This window comes from Tamandua tetradactyla, chromosome 7 (genome assembly GCF_023851605.1).
Source record: "Tamandua tetradactyla isolate mTamTet1 chromosome 7, mTamTet1.pri, whole genome shotgun sequence".
NCBI lineage: Eukaryota > Metazoa > Chordata > Mammalia > Pilosa > Myrmecophagidae > Tamandua > Tamandua tetradactyla.
Window position 1 is genome coordinate 110,616,793 of NC_135333.1, and position 16,365 is coordinate 110,633,157.

Consider the following 16,365-nt stretch of genomic DNA (forward strand, 5'->3'; position numbering starts at 1 on the left):
AGGGTACATGCAGGGGGCATGCAAGGGGAGAAGTATGTGTCCCCATCACTGGGAAGCTGCCAGAGAATGGTTCCAAGTCATGCAGAGGGGGCAGCTATGGTGCCCAGTACCTGTCAGGGACCCCAGCCCTGGGAGTTAACAGTTTGATTCATCATGGTGGGCTGTATCGCAGAAGAAGCGTGAGCCCCGCTTGGCAGTACGAGCCGTGAAGGGGACACTCTTCAGCACTGTTGCCCGGGAGAGAGACACAGTGGTCAGGCCCCATGAAGTGGGGGTGGGGGGATGCTGGCGGGGTTGGGCTGGGTTTTGGGAGCTGGGTCTCACAGCCAGGCCCCAGGGAGGCAAAAGGGCCCCACCTGTGATGATGTCCTCAATGGTACCATCCTTCCCCTCATAAACAGGCCGGTGCTCCTTGGCCTGGCGCCGCCTCAGCTCTGCAATTAGCTCTTGCTGCTGCCACTTGTTCCGCTGGGATGGGGCCTAGGGCCAAGCATGTTAAGAGGGAAGGGAGTCATCAAATCCTAACACGGGGCTGGTTCCTGCCCCAAGATGCAGTCTGTGACTGTACTGCAGACCCAGCCCACATCACTTCCTGGGAACCCCTACCCAAGGCCTCAACCCCCTTACTTGCAGCTCCATCTCCTCCTCCCTTTGGATTCTAGCCCTTGGGCCCTCTGGGTGGTCTGTCTGCTCCAGTTTCCCTGGCCCTCTCTAGCTCTCTGCTCCACCCACTCCTAATCCTTTGCCTCCTCCAGGCCCCAGCTCTTGGTCCCACCCACCTTGGCATCCAGTTTCTTGGCTTCCTGAGCCAGCTGCTTCTCCCTCATTACCTCCTCCTGCTTCTTGCGGGCTTCATTCTCTTGTTCTGCTTCCTATGAACCATGGCAGGGGAGGAGAGTGGGGGTGAAGCTCAAAAAGGCTGAGGGGAGGGGCTAAAACTGAGGGTGGAGAGTGGGTGGCAGTGGGACCAACTGACTCTGGGTGGCCACCCTCTGGAGGGGCACTTCCTGCCCCAAACAATGGCAGGAAGGGGCTGGGCCCCCACCCTGCCCACCCATTCACGGCTAAGAGGCCAGTGCCCAGCTTAGATGGCTTCCACCCCAGGATTCAGGAAACAGAAAAAGCCTAGATTTGAAGCTCAGAAATACCCCCTCCCCCCCAACCAGTTTTCTCTTGGCTAGACTCCTCTTTAAAAGCCTTTCTTGCTTACCTTGTAAGAACGAATGAATCGGACAAATACTGGGAAGAACACAGAAGGAGGAGTGGTCTTAGGACTCTCACCAAAGTAGCGTACAACTGCATTGTAGGCCTCCTGGGGAGAGGTGGGCAGAGGGTCAGCCTGGCTGGGAAGGAGAAGCCCAGCTCCCACACCAGGGACGTGAGTCTCACAGGACACAGAGCTCAAGATAAGGGGAAGAAAACCAACAGCCCTGATCCCCAGTGAGCTGAATACAAACAAGTACATGTTTCCAGAAGGCAGTGACCTGCCAGCCCCAAACCCTGATCCCCACCCCCAACCTCTGCCCAACCTCTGCCCAGCTGCTTGAGAAAAGGCTTTTGATGCCAAGAACCAGAACTACGGCCACCTAGAGGGGCCCAGCGTCTTGACCCTGGACGCTCCCTCTGGCCTCTACCCTGTGCTCGCCTCAGCTGTCTTGGCATCTCGTTGGAGCTTGTCCAGTTTGCTTTCATTGGTGCTGAGGAAGTTCCGAAGGACGCTGTTGTCATGTAGGCTGCACTCCCGCCGAATCAGCTCCATGCCCCGACCAAGCTCCTTGACATCTAGCAGCACGTTCTCCAAGGACACTGTAGTCACCAGAACCCTGGCTGAGGCCAGCCCAGGCTGACATGCCCACCTCCTGGCCCAGGGCTACAGCAATCCCAGATCTTCCCCTTCAACATGGCTAACTCAGACTCTCAGGCCCCTGCTTCCTAAGCCATCCTAATGGAAGTAGAAAGAAGTGCACCAAGCTATGTGGGCCCTTAGAGGGGTGAGCCTGGCTTTTGGGCAGGAGAAGGAACAGAGGCTGTGAACTCATGACCCCAAAGAATAAAGTTGCAGAAGAATACAAGATAGAGACTGCTAATCTCTAAAATGTATCCACCTCTGGCTTGCCCCAGTTTTCACAGGTAAGGCAGAAATAACAGCTATTTTATGTCTGTAGAAGGCTTGAGAGTTTGCTAAGCATTTCACATACATGATGGAGAAATCCACCTTCTCTGGGGCCAGCCTGAGGGAGTGAAGCGTAAAGAGCCGTTACTCCCCTTTCTGTTCCTGCTCCTACCACACCTACCTGGGGAGGGCTGGGCGAGGCCTAGTGTCTGGAGGAAGGCTCCCTCTGGGGTAACCCCTTTTCATGGCCCCAGCGGAAAGCTTTGAAGTGGTCAGAAAGATTACAGAAGCCAGAAACAAATGGACCCAAGTGTTCCCTGTTCTCTTAGCTTCCTGAGATTGTCCCAGGCTGGACATGAAAGCAGGCTTGCCTGGTCAGCCTCCCCTCACCTGCTGCAGCCTTCTCTACAAAGTGCAACTCATGCCAGAAGTTAGCCAGGTCTGGGTATTTCTCCTTCACCGTCAAGGCAATGAAATGCAGCAGTGTCATCTTCCGGTCAGTGGACTTGGTATCCAGTAGCTGAGAGGGGGTAAAGGGGAAGTGTGAGGGGGCTCAGCACCCTGGCCCCACCCTCTGCCCCTCAGGCTTCCTGGCCCCATGGAGTCCCCTCTCTCTTACCAGATCCAGGCTCTGGAGCTTGAAGCCATACACAGCTCCCCTCTTGCTGCTGTTCATATAGTTACCCAGTGCAAGTATGATCTGTGCAAAAGATACATGGGAGCAGGTCAAGCCCAAGCTCTGAGGGGCTCCTTCATCCTCTCCATAGAGCCCAAGGTCCCCATCTAGCTCCTGGAACCACCACACCCTATTCACGTCTCCCACCTCCAACATCTGCTTCAGCTTCTGTGAGGACTTGACAGAGGCAGAGGCTGCAATGATGGCATTGAGTTGCTGTAAGGAAAGGTGAACAGCTGAGTAACCCTAGACTGTGATGGGGTAACTAGCAGGTGGTTGCCTCAAGGGACCACGATTGGGGGTTGGGTTGTACCGGCGTGAGCATCTGCAGATTTTCCTGGAAGTTGCCCAGAAAGGCCATGCCAGCCATTCGCTGGGTCAGCCGCTCCACCTTGCTGAAGAGCAGCATGAAGCGGTCCTCGGCCGCCAGCTCCTCCAAAGGCTGCCGCTCCCGCTCATACTGCCGCAGCAGCTTCACCTCAGCCTCTGTGGGCAGGAAGCGCATGAGGCACTCCACAAAGTCCACAGGTAGAGTCTGTAGGTCAAACCTGTGTAGGAGGGAAGGGCCACCTCAGGCCTCACATTTGCCCTCTTATGCCCTCATCCCTTTATCCTCCAGCTCTCAGAGGGACCGGGGTACGGAGAGGTGGGTATGCACAGGACACAGCCAGAAGCAGAGGACCCACTGTCTTTTCCGTCAGAATGCAAGCCACCATCCTGGGGAAATATTCCACACTTCCGTTTTACACTTTTCTTTTTTAAGAAAAAAAAACAACGGCAGGTACCGGGAATCGAACCCAGGTCTCTGGCATGGTGGGTAAGAACTCTGCCACTAAACCACCCTGGCTCTACCCTCATACGCCTGTTTTAAAACCCTTCAATGTTTTCCTTCTGTACCTGAGGTCAAGTCAAAACACCTGAGCGTGATTTAGGAAGCCCAGCCTGTAGGACTCCTGTCCATGCTCTACCTTGTTTCTCCTACTCCCCTCTTTACACTAAAACCATTTTCAATTGTCAGTACCCATGGCACCATACTTCTCCCTCCAGACCCAGAGTTGGACTAACTTCTACACTTCCTTCAGGTCCTAATCAAGACAGCATTTCCTCTGGGAAGCCTCTCTTGATAGCCAAGCCCAGCTAAATGGCCCTCCATTACAAGCTGTTGTACCTCCACCATCTTGGCAGTTATTACTCAGTACTACTGGACTGTTCCTACTAGATGGGAAGCTCTTTGAGTGAAGGTCTGGGCCTAATTCCCAGCCCTTCACAGTGCCTGGCATGCAGCACAGAGGCAGTAAGCTCTGGCCAAGCCAGTGAATGACTGGGGGTGTGAGGGGTGTGAAGTGGTTCTGCCAGAAGCCTTGGAATCTAGAGAAGGTCAGGTTCTAGGTGGAGTACTGGGCTGACAGCGGGTGGGGGCTGAGGCCGGGTCAGTGGGAGCCTCACGTGTGGATGGCCCTGCAGATCTCCTCAGCCGAACGGCCGGCCTTGCGGAGGGTGATGGCCAGGTTCTTGGCACGATTGGCTTCCAACAGAGTCACCTTGCTGGCAGCCTTTTGGGCTGTTTTGTTTTTGGAGCAGATGAGATCAAGGGCAGGGCCCTGGGCTTTCGTCTTGAACAGTTCCTCAAATCTGTCCAGGTCCAGGTCCTTAGAGGAGTAGAACAGAAAGGAAAATGCTATTGCCTCATATTACTAGAAGACCCCTTAGCAGATCACCCTGCAGCAGCCTGGCTGAGGCTCATGGAGCTTGCCCTAGTCCCACCCTGAGATTCAGGAATCTTCTAAGGCCAGGAGATCTGGTTAAAAGGGCAACCTGGTCTCCAGTTCCCAAGAGCCTCTTCTGGATCCCAGGCCCTTTCACCTCCAATATCTTCTCATCATCAAGCTCACTGAAGACTGTGCCAATGATCTGGTTGGGTTTCAGCGCTGTCCAGTTGAAGACAGGCAGCCGGAACTTGGTCTTGATAGGCTTCTTGATACGAATGGCTAGTTTGGAGAAAGGGTCAGTGAACCAGGGGCCAAGCACATGCTCCCCAGACCCAGAAGCCCAGCCCAAGGCCCTCGAGACACTCACCTGACAGCCCCACTGTCAATACCACAGAGGGAGCAGCACCAGGGAGAGGTGGAGCTGGGGGACACTTGTCTAGGGGAAGAAGAGATGGCAGTAGGGTCCAGGGGCTGAGAGTCATCAGATGCTTTCCTCCCCTCTACCCACCCCACCAGTCCTTAAAGACTGTCAGGGAAGGAGGCTGCCGGAACTCTCTGGTTGAGGTGCTCTAAGGAATCCTAGCTCTAACAGGGGCAGTTCCTGCTGGTCTGATCCCGTTTCTCCTCCTATGGTCTAAGCCATATTCTTGGCTGTCTTAAGAGGAATTCGGGGAAGTGTATTCATCATCCTTACAACAGGCCCACACCTGACGTTAGGCATCCCTCCTCTAGTGGCTTAGCCTCCCTCAACCCTCTTTCCCCTTGTTCTACATCCTCCCAAGCCCTTAAATGATGTCGTTTTTCCAGCTTCTCCCTGTGGGAGTCACTGCTAACTAGGTTCTTGGTCTGGCCCCCATAATGGGACTGACACCTAGCCCCCCAGGTGTCCTGGTTACCTGGTAATGGAGGAGGTGGAGGGGGTAAGGGAGGGGCCGGCGGTGGAGGCAGAGGTAGGACCTCCTCGGGAGGTGGGGCTGGAGCCAGGAGGTCCAGGTCGGAGGGCAGCATGCCCTCAGTCAGCTCTGCAGGGCCTACCCTGGCCAGAGCCTCCCCGCCCACTGATTCCAGGCTCCGGGCACTTGGCTCTAAGTGGCATCGGCGCTGGAAGGCCTCTTCCTTCTCTTTAATAAGTCTCCGCAGGGTGTGCACCTGGTGGCTTGTGTTTTCATATGTCTCCTATTGGGCAGATAGCACCATTAAGGAAAGAGTGAGCTGAAGGGCCTGTGAGAGTGAGACTTGGCCGGAGGCTTTCCTACCCAAAGGTCTCTCAGCTAGGCTCTTTGAGGGCAGAAATCCAGGTAGGGGAACAGGAGAAGCCAGAATGCCGCAGAAAAAAAAGACGTGAGCCAAAGAAGCTGCCTGTATCTGCTGGCCCTTGAGTTGTCCTCCCCTCTCTGCTCCAGCCTTATTCTAACTGCACACGTTCTTCAAGGCCTAGGTAAAGGGCTGCCTCTGTAAGATGCTCCGTAACCCACCACCAGTCTGACAGAGCTGCTCTATCACAGCCCTCTGTACCTCGTTACTTCTTTAATTTCATCTGGCCTTTGTGTAATTGCTAAATTGGAAATCCCTTATTGGCAGGGACGCTGTCTCAGCCATCTCTGTATCCTCCACAGCTTCCAATACAGCGCTTTCAAACCCTTAACAGGAACTCAGCAAGTATACATTGAGGTGAACAGAGTCAGCATAATTGCATTGTGCAAGAAAAGCTAGGTTGGGGGCATGATGTTATAACTAACAATAAGTCAGGTGAGGAAACAGAGAAGAGCTGAAATGAGAGAAGGAAGCCCCAGAGTTCAGGGGCTACTTTGACTCTCATTAAGCCAGACTGCGGGAAGCACATGGAGGTGTGGCAGAGAAAAGAGCAACTGGAAAGGCTGGGTGGGATAAGGGCTGGATTAGGGTTCCAGGGAACACCTGGGTGTCCTGGGTGCTCCCACCCTCTTCTGTGTGTCTCTGGCCCACTCTGACTTCAGCTTCCCTCCCCCGGCCAAAAACTGGGATGAAATCATTAGCTCACACTCATCTGAGTGCATCAAGGGTGAATCAAGGTCTGGATTCTCAAGGCCTTGACATGACTTAGGAAATAAAAGCGAGATCACAGGCATGGGAGCCAGTATCAGTCAGGAACACGGTTCCTCCAGATTACTTGGTACCTTGATGCTCTCTAGCTCCTTCTCCCGCTGCAGCAGCTGCTTCTCTAGCTCTGCCACCCGCATCATGTTCTCATTCTCTAGGTCCAGAAGCTTCTCTGTGAGCTGCAGGACAAGAAAGGCAAGTTCAGGGCTAGTATTTGGCACAGCCTGAATCCTAGCCAGGACCCTGGCCCAGTCCCTCCAGCCAGAGCACCGGACAATTTAATAAGATGGCTTCTTGAAATTAGTCAGTCCCATGGGCCCAGGATCTGACACCAAGTCAAACAATAGCAGATACAAGGAAAACAACCATATCCAGACAGTCTGAGCCTGAGGCTACCTCATGCCCAGCCCTAGAGATCAGCGTGTGTTCCAATCTATGGATGATCTGGGGCCCCAGGCCAGAGCATGCTCTAGAGAGTCTGTGGGTTCTAAAGCTTTTTTGGGGCTCAGTCTGGTTGCAGGTGGCTCAGAATCCCTTGGAACTCAGATGGCCCTAAGCTCCCTTTACTCCCAAAAATGGCTCTGGCAGGCAAAAGAAGACCACCTACGTGGGACACATGCTCCTCCAGCTCCTCCACCTTCTCCAGGGCCACGTTCTTGGTCTCAGCATCCTCCAACAAACCCCCCACGTCAAACACATTGTCCAGGTATGCCTGGATCTGCACCTGCAGCTTCTCGCTCTCTGTGTGTCTTGACTTCTGAGGGAAAAGCAGAGTAGTACTGGGGAAGCAGTCACAGGTTCAGGGGGAGCCCCCCGAGAAAGACTCAGTCCTTATCACCTTCCACTCCCATTTCCTACAGCATCAAACCCAGGGAGTTCTGGCTGCTGGCCATGAGTCAGTCTTGCCTCCATGGCACTGTAGGAGGACCCAAGTCCCAGGCCACAGAAGACAGGAAGGGTTCCAGAAGCAACCAGGACTAAGCTCTTGTTAAAAAAAAAATCACCTCTGTGACACGGCTAAGCTGGTCCTTTACTGGCTGTGAGGACCCTGGCCCAGCTCACCTGCAGGAATTCTTCCAGCCCCAGCTTGGTAAACTCATACTGCAGGTGGACCCGGAAGTTCATGTCCTCCACGGAGTGCACCACGATGTTGATGAACTGCATGCAGGCCACCTGGGTGGGGAAGCCCAGAGAGGCCGAGGTGGGAAGTGGGGAGGAGAGAGCCAAGAGAAAGGGAGAGGACGGGGCTGAGAACCATCATCATCATATGCAGCAAGAACAGATGGATAAATTAAAAGAATGAAAAAAACATCATGGGGGGGAAAAAAACAGTATTTTAGCTTTAAGAGTGTCCAACTTAATGTTCAGTATATGAAAATGAGTACGTTCTGTGGAAAAGAGACGTGAATGAAGACACAATTCTCTGGTTTCCTTTGTACACCAGCAGGGAATTCTTGAGACAACCCTACCTAGCTGAAGACCCTGGACCGGAGGGAAGAGGCTGGGAAAGGGAAGGCAACTCAGAAAGGATCCAAACCAGGGGCCACAGGAAAGGGGAAGAGGAAGTAGGTCTCATCTACACAGTGACATTGTCCTCAAGTTTCTAAAAGCTCTCTGGGGTGGGCAGGTGAATAAGGAGCACTCACTGACGACACAGAGTCATTCTGGATTCTACATGGAATGTGAAAATACACTATCGGCCTAGCCCTGCTCTCGTGGAGCACGTGACCCTGCTGAGGATATGCCTGATCCAGGCCCAGCCACTCACCATGAAGTCGATGTTGCTGTCCTCATTCCGGAAATACTCCATCAGCTTCTCAAAACGGTGCAGTTCCTTGCATACCTGAACAAGCAAACGTTCTCAATGGAAGGATTTGCCCCATGCAGGACCCCAGCTCCTGAGCCCTGGCTCTCTGGAATATTGGCAGCAAAGGGGTTGGTTCAGACCAAAGTTAGCCACAACTCTATCTATGAAATGGGCCATTCAGGACCCTATAAAAGAAAATATGGGACCTGGGACCTGTGCCTTCAGCCTGGGCTGTAGGTACCTATGGGGATAGGCGAAGAAGAAACACAAGGATCTGATATTGCCTAGTAACTGAAGGAAGGAGGGAAGGAGGGTGCAAGGGCATGAAGCCATCGCTGAGGCAGGAGGCTGAGGTCCTAGCGGGGACACAGGGGAGGGGCCACTGTGCAGGAAAACCCCTTAGCTGAGAGGGGTCCAGAGGCTCCTCTGAGCCTCTGGGCTTCAAGGAGGAAGAGCCATTTCCTGGCATTAACAATGGATGCTAGGGAAGAGGTCCAAAGAGGAAGAAGGGGTGGGACCAGCAGCTGTGGCTGGACGTCGAGGAATCCTATGTTCAAGCAGTTGGGGGTTCAGAGCTAAGCCCAGTGGCTGGGGAGATTCCAAGTAGGATCTCCTTCTCCCCTCACCGATAACAGCCAACAACTCAGGAGATGTCCCCCATATCGTCTCCTCTCACTATAAACACACCTGCTTTGGGTTCTCCCGGTGGGGTTGCCACATCAGAACCATCTGGGACTCTTAAAAAAAAAAAAAAAGATACCCAGGCCTCCAGTGGGGCTGGGGTGGGACTGTGGATGTACCCAGGGATCTATATTTTTAACAAACTCTCAAGAAGATTCTGATTTCCGGCTAGGTTAGGATCCCTGGACTGCATCCTTCAGCTCTCTGAAGGCATCCTTAACTGGCCAATCAGGAGCTTTCCTGTCATAAGATCGGAGATTCTGGGTAAAAAGGGGGGCGGGGGACAAGTTGCTTAGCCAAGAATTGGAATGTTAGAATCACTGGCGATCACACAAAACCATATTTATCGAGGTGGCTTCCCCTCACCCACCCCAAAACACACACAAACACCTCCAATACACACACAAGTGAATGCAGGAAACGGACCTCTTTGAAATTGTCAAAGGCAGCAAGAATGATTTCGTGACCTCCCCGCACCAAACACACAGCTGCCAGGAGCTCCAAGACTAGGGCTTTCGTCCTAAGGAGTGAAGAATGAAGATTAACATGCTCACCCCCAGCCCCTTCCCCATCCCGGCCACCATGCCTCACTTCCACCCTGGTGAGTCCCTCCAGAGGGGAGAGGCAGCCTCCCTGGTAAAGGGAAGAAAGGATTCCTCCCTCACTAAGCTGTGCAAACCACAGAAGGTTTGCACATCTTTTCCTCAGAGGGGAAGGGGCCAAATCGAGGCTCCAACCCAGGCTACAGGATCCCAAGGCAAGGCAGGATTTACTGTCAGGGACAAAAATGGAGTCCAATATCCAGAACCATGGACGGGAGGGCGGAGGCGCTCACCTTGGATTCTTGTTGTTGAGACTGAGTGCAATCTCGTTGACAGCATGGGGGTGGGACATGACCAGGTTAAATCCATACTGCAGGGAGAAAGGAAAAAAGGAGGGGAAGTCCCTGGTGATGGGGAAAGTGGATCCCAGCTGGATCTCTGGGACGGTAGAGCCACCAGCAAACCTGTCTTTTACAAGCTGGTGCCCTCCCAGCTCTCCTGTTTTGGCAGATATGAAGAAGAGGTAGCGCACCCAGGGCTGGTGCTGCCCCCTTACCTGGTAGTTCATGATGGCTCTGAGACAAAGGATGCAGACGTGGACATCATCCTTTTGGCTCACCAGACGGGAGTTCTTCAGAGCCCTGCGCCCAGGGAGAGTGCTATACCTGGGGGAGAGGGGCCGGGCAGTGAGGGGGGAGCTGAGGCTGCTGGTGAAGAGTCTAGACAACAGCAGAAGAGGAGCAAAGAGGACCTTGCACGAACAGCCAAGAAAGACAGGGTGCAGAGGGCAGGACGGTCAGTCTGTTTTCATCTCCCCAGAATAGGGATCCCAGCTTTATAATCAATGCCTCGAGATGGGTCCAGAGATACATTTGTTTGAGCTTTCCTCCTCCCGCTTCCAGGTGGGATGGAGAATGTGCATCTTCCACATATTCCTTGTGCCTTGAGCATCTTGGTTCCCTTGATTTCTGTATCCCAGAAAAGGCAGAGCAGATCCCCAAAGACTTGAGGACGGCCATCTGATTTGGTATCACCCCTCCATCCCCTCAATGACTGCTTCATGAAAATGAAAAAAGAGGAAACACAAATGGCATCTGCTCATGCATGACTAAGAAAGCATGACTAAGATGAAAGGCTTCAGAGGGACAAAACCCAAAGGGGAGTAGGTAAGAAAACATGGCCACAGAAAGGGGCCCAGGATCCAAAGGAAAGTCTCCCTGGCAAGGTGCTCTGAGAAGCCATCAGGTTCACCCACCTGCCTCCAGGCAGGGCCGCACTTAAGACACAGCAAACAAATGAGCACGTTGCACCCTTGGAGAGAAATGGCCTAAAGGAAGAAGGTGAGGGGTAGACAGGCTGGGTAGGAGCTGGCCTCCGCACAGCCGATGGAGCAGAGTGAAAGAGCTGGAGGGAAAGAGACATGAAGGCAGGAGCTGGATGACCCAGGGAGGATGTGAGGTCAGGCCCAGGAAGAACCTCAGAGAGAGAGAGTGAGGCATAGAGGGGCCCCCGGAGACGGGGCGAGGAAAGGGGAAGGCTGGAACCCCAGATGGGGTGGGCACAGCTGAGAACTATGTACTTACCCAGGACAGATCGCTGGGCAGTCAAGGAGACAGAGAGGACAGACCAGAGACAGACTGGCAGGCAGAGGGCAAGAGAGCTGAGCCTGGAAGCAAGAGTGGTGGAAGGAGCATGAGCACTCACCGCTGTTACCCAAGTTCTGGATTGGGGGCAAGGGTGGGAGGCAGGCGCGCAGAGCGAGAGCACACATACCGGAGCACAGACTGGCGCGCAGAGCGAGCGAGGCTGTTGGTGAAGGGGGCCGACAGGGCGCTGGGCGGCTGCAGGTCCTCGATGGACCTGCTCCAGGACCGGAGCTTGTCGAAGGCACCATCGTCACCACTCTCCAGACCCTCAAAGTCAAACCTGGAGCGTGAGAGGACACACATGCGCACACGCAGGCACATACACAGGAGAGCTCCGGTGCCGAGCACCCCTGGCTTGCCTCTCCCGCACTTCAGGCCTCCAAGGCAACATGAAGCAAGGGCAGCAGGAAGAGAAAGCAGAACGGGACAGCAGAGACCCCAATCCTAGTCCAAGAGCCACCGACACAGGACAGGGACAGAGGAGACACAGGTGGCAGCTGGGAGGGAGGTCTGAGGAGATGGGGACCCGGGCTGGTGGAGGCGAACTCCTCTGCTCCCCACCGGCCAGGTGTTCCCAGGAGTGGCCCCTCCATGCCCCAAAGGCATGCTGGGAGCTGGTAGGCATTCTGCACTCCCAGCCCTGTGTGGACTAGAGGAGCTGTGGCTTCCGGTGCAGAGTCTGTCAGGGAGGGCTGGTGGGGAATGGGCTGACTGCTGGTCTTGCTGGTCAGCAAATGGCAGTGGCCAGAAGGGCCTCCTCCTGGTACTGTGAGGAACCCAGTTGGTTCTGGATTGGGCTCAGGACAAGGCTGAGTGGAAGGCAGTGGGACTCCCAGCAAGCCTAGAAAGGTCAGTCCTCTAGTTCAGGAGTAGAACCCTCACTCCATCCCAGCACAGGGTTTTAGTAACCAGGTTTTCTGTGGTTCTGGCTACTTGAGGTTTCTAGATTTTTCTGGGATAGCAGCTCCTTGGATTTTAGCTTCCCTGGGAAGAAATCACATATTGAGGTCTTGGACAGGGGTCCTACAGTCTAGGCCCTGCCTGCAGGAGCTGCGGTAGTTTCTCTGTTTGACACTTCTTCTCCTGGGACCAGATGTCTCTTGTCATCAGCAGCTCATGCGTGCAGCCAGAGCAAGGGGAACTCCTCGCCTCCACATCTCCACACTGGGATGTATCCCCTTTGAGAAACAAGTCCCACTCATCTTTTCTGCCTTCCTTTCCCTCTCAGGTCACTGAGGACTGAGTGAGCATCTCCTATAGGGTCTTCCCCCAGGAACATTTTGCTCTGAAATGCATGGCCTGGGGTCAGAAGGCACAGAGACTGAGGCATTTTGGAGTAGGAAGCAGGATCTGGAGATGCCCAGATGGTCCTAAGGAAACGGGAGCAGGTGTTAGAGTCCCGCTGATGGTGATCAGGGGAGCTTAATTGGGCCCCCAGGTAGACAGCAGAGGAATCCCGTGGACAGGAAAACAGCTCCCCAGAGGCTTCCCTCCACCACGATGATATTCCCTTGCACCAGTACATGCAGTTTACAAATACATGCCTTTACTCCTCTCTCTTTGGCTTGGTTCACCCTTTCCTCTCATCCTTTCCCCAAACACACATATTCTCTTCTCTCTCTTCTCCCCCAGCTCCTCTCTTCATCTATCTGTCTTGTTAAAACAAGGTCAAAGATGCTTCCATGGACACTACAGTCCTGAGGTCTCCATGTATTCTTGGTTTAAGGCAGCTGGAATTTGTCTGCTTTTCAAATAAGAGAGAGAGGTGTGTTTTGAAAAGTGAAGTACCTCTTTTTTTTACTATAAAACCTCTGAATTTTAAAAAAAGCACACCTCGGCAAGTGTTTTTCTTCTCTTTCTACAAGAAAAGCAGCATGTAAAGAGAGAGGAGGATCATGAGGCGTGACTTGCCCAGGGAAGGTGGTGGATTACTCTTTGGTTTTAACAGGGGATGACCTGGAAAAGGTGACAGCAAAGTCAAACCTAGTAGAGGCGTTGGTTTGACTCTCCTAAGAAGGTGAGACTGAAGCTGCTAAACAAAGGAGGCCGGCCACGGGGACATGGACAGTAATAAAAGTGAAAGTCTTGTTGAGTCTCAGAACTGAGGGGTTTCCCAGGACATGGGACTTTTGGTGCTAAAACTGCAAAAATCACAGACAAACTTGGACGATGAAGTCACCCTAAATCTGATTTAACTCTTGGCCATAAATCTGAATGTGCTGGTTATCATGTGAATTATCAACTAAAATCCCTCTTTCCACATATTCAGGGGATTACAGTAGGTATACCATCTTGAGTAACAATTAACAATAAAGCAGTTACCTACTACTAAGGGCTTTACATAGCTTATTGCATCTAATTCTTATGACAATCCTGGAACTTGGATCCCTTTTATAGAAAAGTAAACAGACTTGCCTGATGTTACTCAATGACAGAACTGAGACCCAAACCCAGTTTTGTCTGATTTCCAGTTTGCACCAACCTCCTCCCAGCTGCCTCTAAGCCCTCAACCAGAAGAAGCCTCCTGAATGCTTTCTTTTCAGCACAGGCAAAGGCCATGTTTGCTCCTTCTAGGATTCTTCAACAATGACCTGCCATAACCATCTCACATCTGGAGACTCAGAGGACCTTCCTGAAGACTCAACTCTCCAAAGGCAAATGAATCCTACCAGGGCATCTCTTCCAGAAGCAAGGATGTTTCCTTGGATGGCTCATGGCCAGGCATTTGGATCCCTTAGGTTCTGATTCCAACTCCCCTTTCACATCTCTCTTCTCCTACTTCCCAGCAAGTACCTTCTACCCTCACCAACCGGCCTTCTTCAGTGATCTCTCCACACCACAGCCTGGGCTTTTCCCTACCTTCCATGGACTCCTGCTCCCATCTTCACTGTTGAGATGTGTCCCCTCCTCAGCAAATTGGAATGAGACTGTGTCCTCCTCCACCAGCCCCTCAACTTCAGCCCCAGAGTGGTACTCACATGACAGAACACTGGGCGAAGGACAAGTAATCCACCAGCACGTCCAGGCCTTTGTTTTCATCATTTAGAAACTCCCGGACCCACCTGCCAACAAAGGAAACACAGCGGAGGGGCCTGCTAAAGCGGGGGGCGGGGGGTCTGCTAAAGTAGGCTAATGGAAGTCAGGGTATGGGGTCTGACCCAGCAGAACCTGCTCCCAGATCCCTCTAGGGTGGAAATTTGGGGGGATCCACAACCATAGTAGACCCATCCATGGTCATATCACCAACTTGGACCTCCCCTAGGGAGGGGGGCCAGGGACGGGAAAGGCCAGGCCTCCCAATCCCACTGGTTTTATCATGAAAGCACTTTGGCCAAACAAGCCCCTGGGTGCTCCCTCCATAATGGCCAGGGCCCTGGCTCAACCGTTTCTCTGTATCGCTGGTGTCTAGCTAGGCACACTGTCTTCACTCCGTGTTTGTGGAAGAATCGGAGAGGCAATGAGAGCATAATCTGTATGCCCTGCAGAACAGCAGCCAGCCCGTCCGTCCCCAGGCTGACCACCGCCTCAGGACACAGGCAGGAAGAGACACAGAGAGAGCTCTGGAACAGAGGCACACTGACCAAAGGGTCCTCTACTGAGTTCAGGGAAACGTGTTGGGGGCAGCAGTGAGCCGACAGGGATGCAGGAGTCAGAGGTACAGTCAGCCGAGTTTGACAACCTGGGAAGAGGCTGGGGGAGAAGTCAGAGACCCGAGTAACTCCAGAATGACTATGACCAATCAGACTGAGGGCCGGGGCCCCCTCAACCAGGGAAGCAGACAACAAGGCACCCTAAAGACAATGTACCTGGCCATTTTCACCCTTCCTCCTTCAGTCCCTTTGGACCAAAATAGCCCTGGAATGAAAGTCAAGAGCAAATCCAGGAGAGACTGTTATATGACAGGTTCATCGAAAAGCAGAGAGACATAAAACTCTCATAATAAATCCTTCCTCTCCTGAGTACTCTATTCCCTAGAAACATCTGGGGTTCTTCACAGACCAGCTATGCCCAAACTGCCCTCCAGATCAGCTTCCGCCCTGGATTGGAACGGCTGCGCCATGTTTCCAGCCACACCCCGAGTTATGGAGAGCAGGCTGGGGCCTGAAGTACCAGGCCTGGCTGAGATTTGGCAGCGGGCTCCAGCTGAAGCTGCCTGACACCGGAGCTGCCTGAAGTTAGCTTCCTCTCTGGGGGCCGACAGGCCTCCAGTTTCCTGTCTGTCTGCTCTCCAGCTCCCCGCCCCCTTCTCATTTCCTGTCTGAGTCTACACTGCTATTTTCGGGATCTTGACACTTTGAGGGGAGGTTAAAGGGCACTTAGGCAAGGCAGAGAAACCAACACAAACCAGGGAGGGAGGAGTGAGCTGCAAAGGCTCTGGAATCCCGCTTCCCACCCTGTCCCAACTCCGGAGCCTGAGTTCCATCCTCCTGCTTCTGCAGACCCTGGGCTGAGCAGGGCCAAAGCAGGATCCCCGTCTCTTCACCCTGCCCTGGGCCGCTACCACCCTGGGGCATCCACACACCAGCATGACAGCCTAAAAAATTCTTCCTGCCCAGAAACCCGGGAAGGATCCCAGCCCTCCCACATAACTCTACTCAGAGAAGCCACAGTTCAGATGACAGGAACTCCTAAAATGCCAGCTACTAAGCTGTTCCCTGGGAACCAAGGACCAGGTCCAGACCTCTAACTTGTGTGCCAGTTGCCAAGAGGCCCCGAGGAGGCCCTGGGCCTGGGAACCAGGCTGCTCTGGCCCAGCTCCTGGCCAGTGGCCAGAGGAGCAGGTACCAGGTAGAAGGGGTGAGCAGTTGGGAGTGTCAGGCAGTACTCTGTGGCCCTCTCCCAAGAAGAGCAGACCCCCACACCCTGACTACTGCAGGACTTAATAAGGAAGACAGCAGAGGGAGGGAGGGAAAGACCCCACGGAACAGTGCAGGGTGGTAGGTGGTGCTCAGGGCTGCAGCCCGTGTCACTCTCCCCCTCATGCGCAGGTGACTGACAAGGTCCTGCCAATTTTTACTTCTGGGAAGTCTCCACCAAGCAGAGGTGGAAGCTCAGTCACATGTCCCCAGAGGCTCAGTTTTCGATGTCTGGTTCCCAGATGAAGTATGGAAG

At 53.6% G+C, this 16,365-nt stretch overlaps 1 protein-coding gene across 5 annotated transcripts in view; it reads right to left on the bottom strand.

The window, feature by feature from the left end:
- Nucleotides 1-16,365, bottom strand: part of FMNL3 (formin like 3) — a 74,966-nt gene that overhangs the window by 4,104 nt on the left and 54,497 nt on the right. Inside the window, exons 5-26 of one of the 5 annotated variants that reach the window (XM_077170821.1) lie at nucleotides 14,232-14,315; nucleotides 11,381-11,533; nucleotides 10,164-10,272; nucleotides 9,901-9,977; nucleotides 9,492-9,585; nucleotides 8,346-8,420; nucleotides 7,640-7,750; nucleotides 7,185-7,331; nucleotides 6,655-6,756; nucleotides 5,395-5,674; nucleotides 4,866-4,934; nucleotides 4,653-4,777; nucleotides 4,236-4,438; nucleotides 3,103-3,337; nucleotides 2,937-3,005; nucleotides 2,733-2,813; nucleotides 2,504-2,633; nucleotides 1,646-1,806; nucleotides 1,211-1,312; nucleotides 780-872; nucleotides 357-480; nucleotides 111-227 (exon numbers count right to left, since the gene is read on the bottom strand). In XM_077170821.1, coding sequence (XP_077026936.1) covers nucleotides 136-227; nucleotides 357-480; nucleotides 780-872; nucleotides 1,211-1,312; nucleotides 1,646-1,806; nucleotides 2,504-2,633; nucleotides 2,733-2,813; nucleotides 2,937-3,005; nucleotides 3,103-3,337; nucleotides 4,236-4,438; nucleotides 4,653-4,777; nucleotides 4,866-4,934; nucleotides 5,395-5,674; nucleotides 6,655-6,756; nucleotides 7,185-7,331; nucleotides 7,640-7,750; nucleotides 8,346-8,420; nucleotides 9,492-9,585; nucleotides 9,901-9,977; nucleotides 10,164-10,272; nucleotides 11,381-11,533; nucleotides 14,232-14,315 — 2,716 coding nt within the window. In that variant the 3' untranslated portion in view covers nucleotides 111-135. Of the gene's footprint in view, nucleotides 1-110; nucleotides 228-356; nucleotides 481-779; nucleotides 873-1,210; nucleotides 1,313-1,645; nucleotides 1,807-2,503; nucleotides 2,634-2,732; nucleotides 2,814-2,936; nucleotides 3,006-3,102; nucleotides 3,338-4,235; nucleotides 4,439-4,652; nucleotides 4,778-4,865; nucleotides 4,935-5,394; nucleotides 5,675-6,654; nucleotides 6,757-7,184; nucleotides 7,335-7,639; nucleotides 7,751-8,345; nucleotides 8,421-9,491; nucleotides 9,586-9,900; nucleotides 9,978-10,163; nucleotides 10,273-11,380; nucleotides 11,534-14,231; nucleotides 14,316-16,365 lie in introns of all 5 variants that reach the window. The other 4 variants (XM_077170819.1, XM_077170822.1, XM_077170820.1 and 1 more) reach the window with 4 other exon arrangements.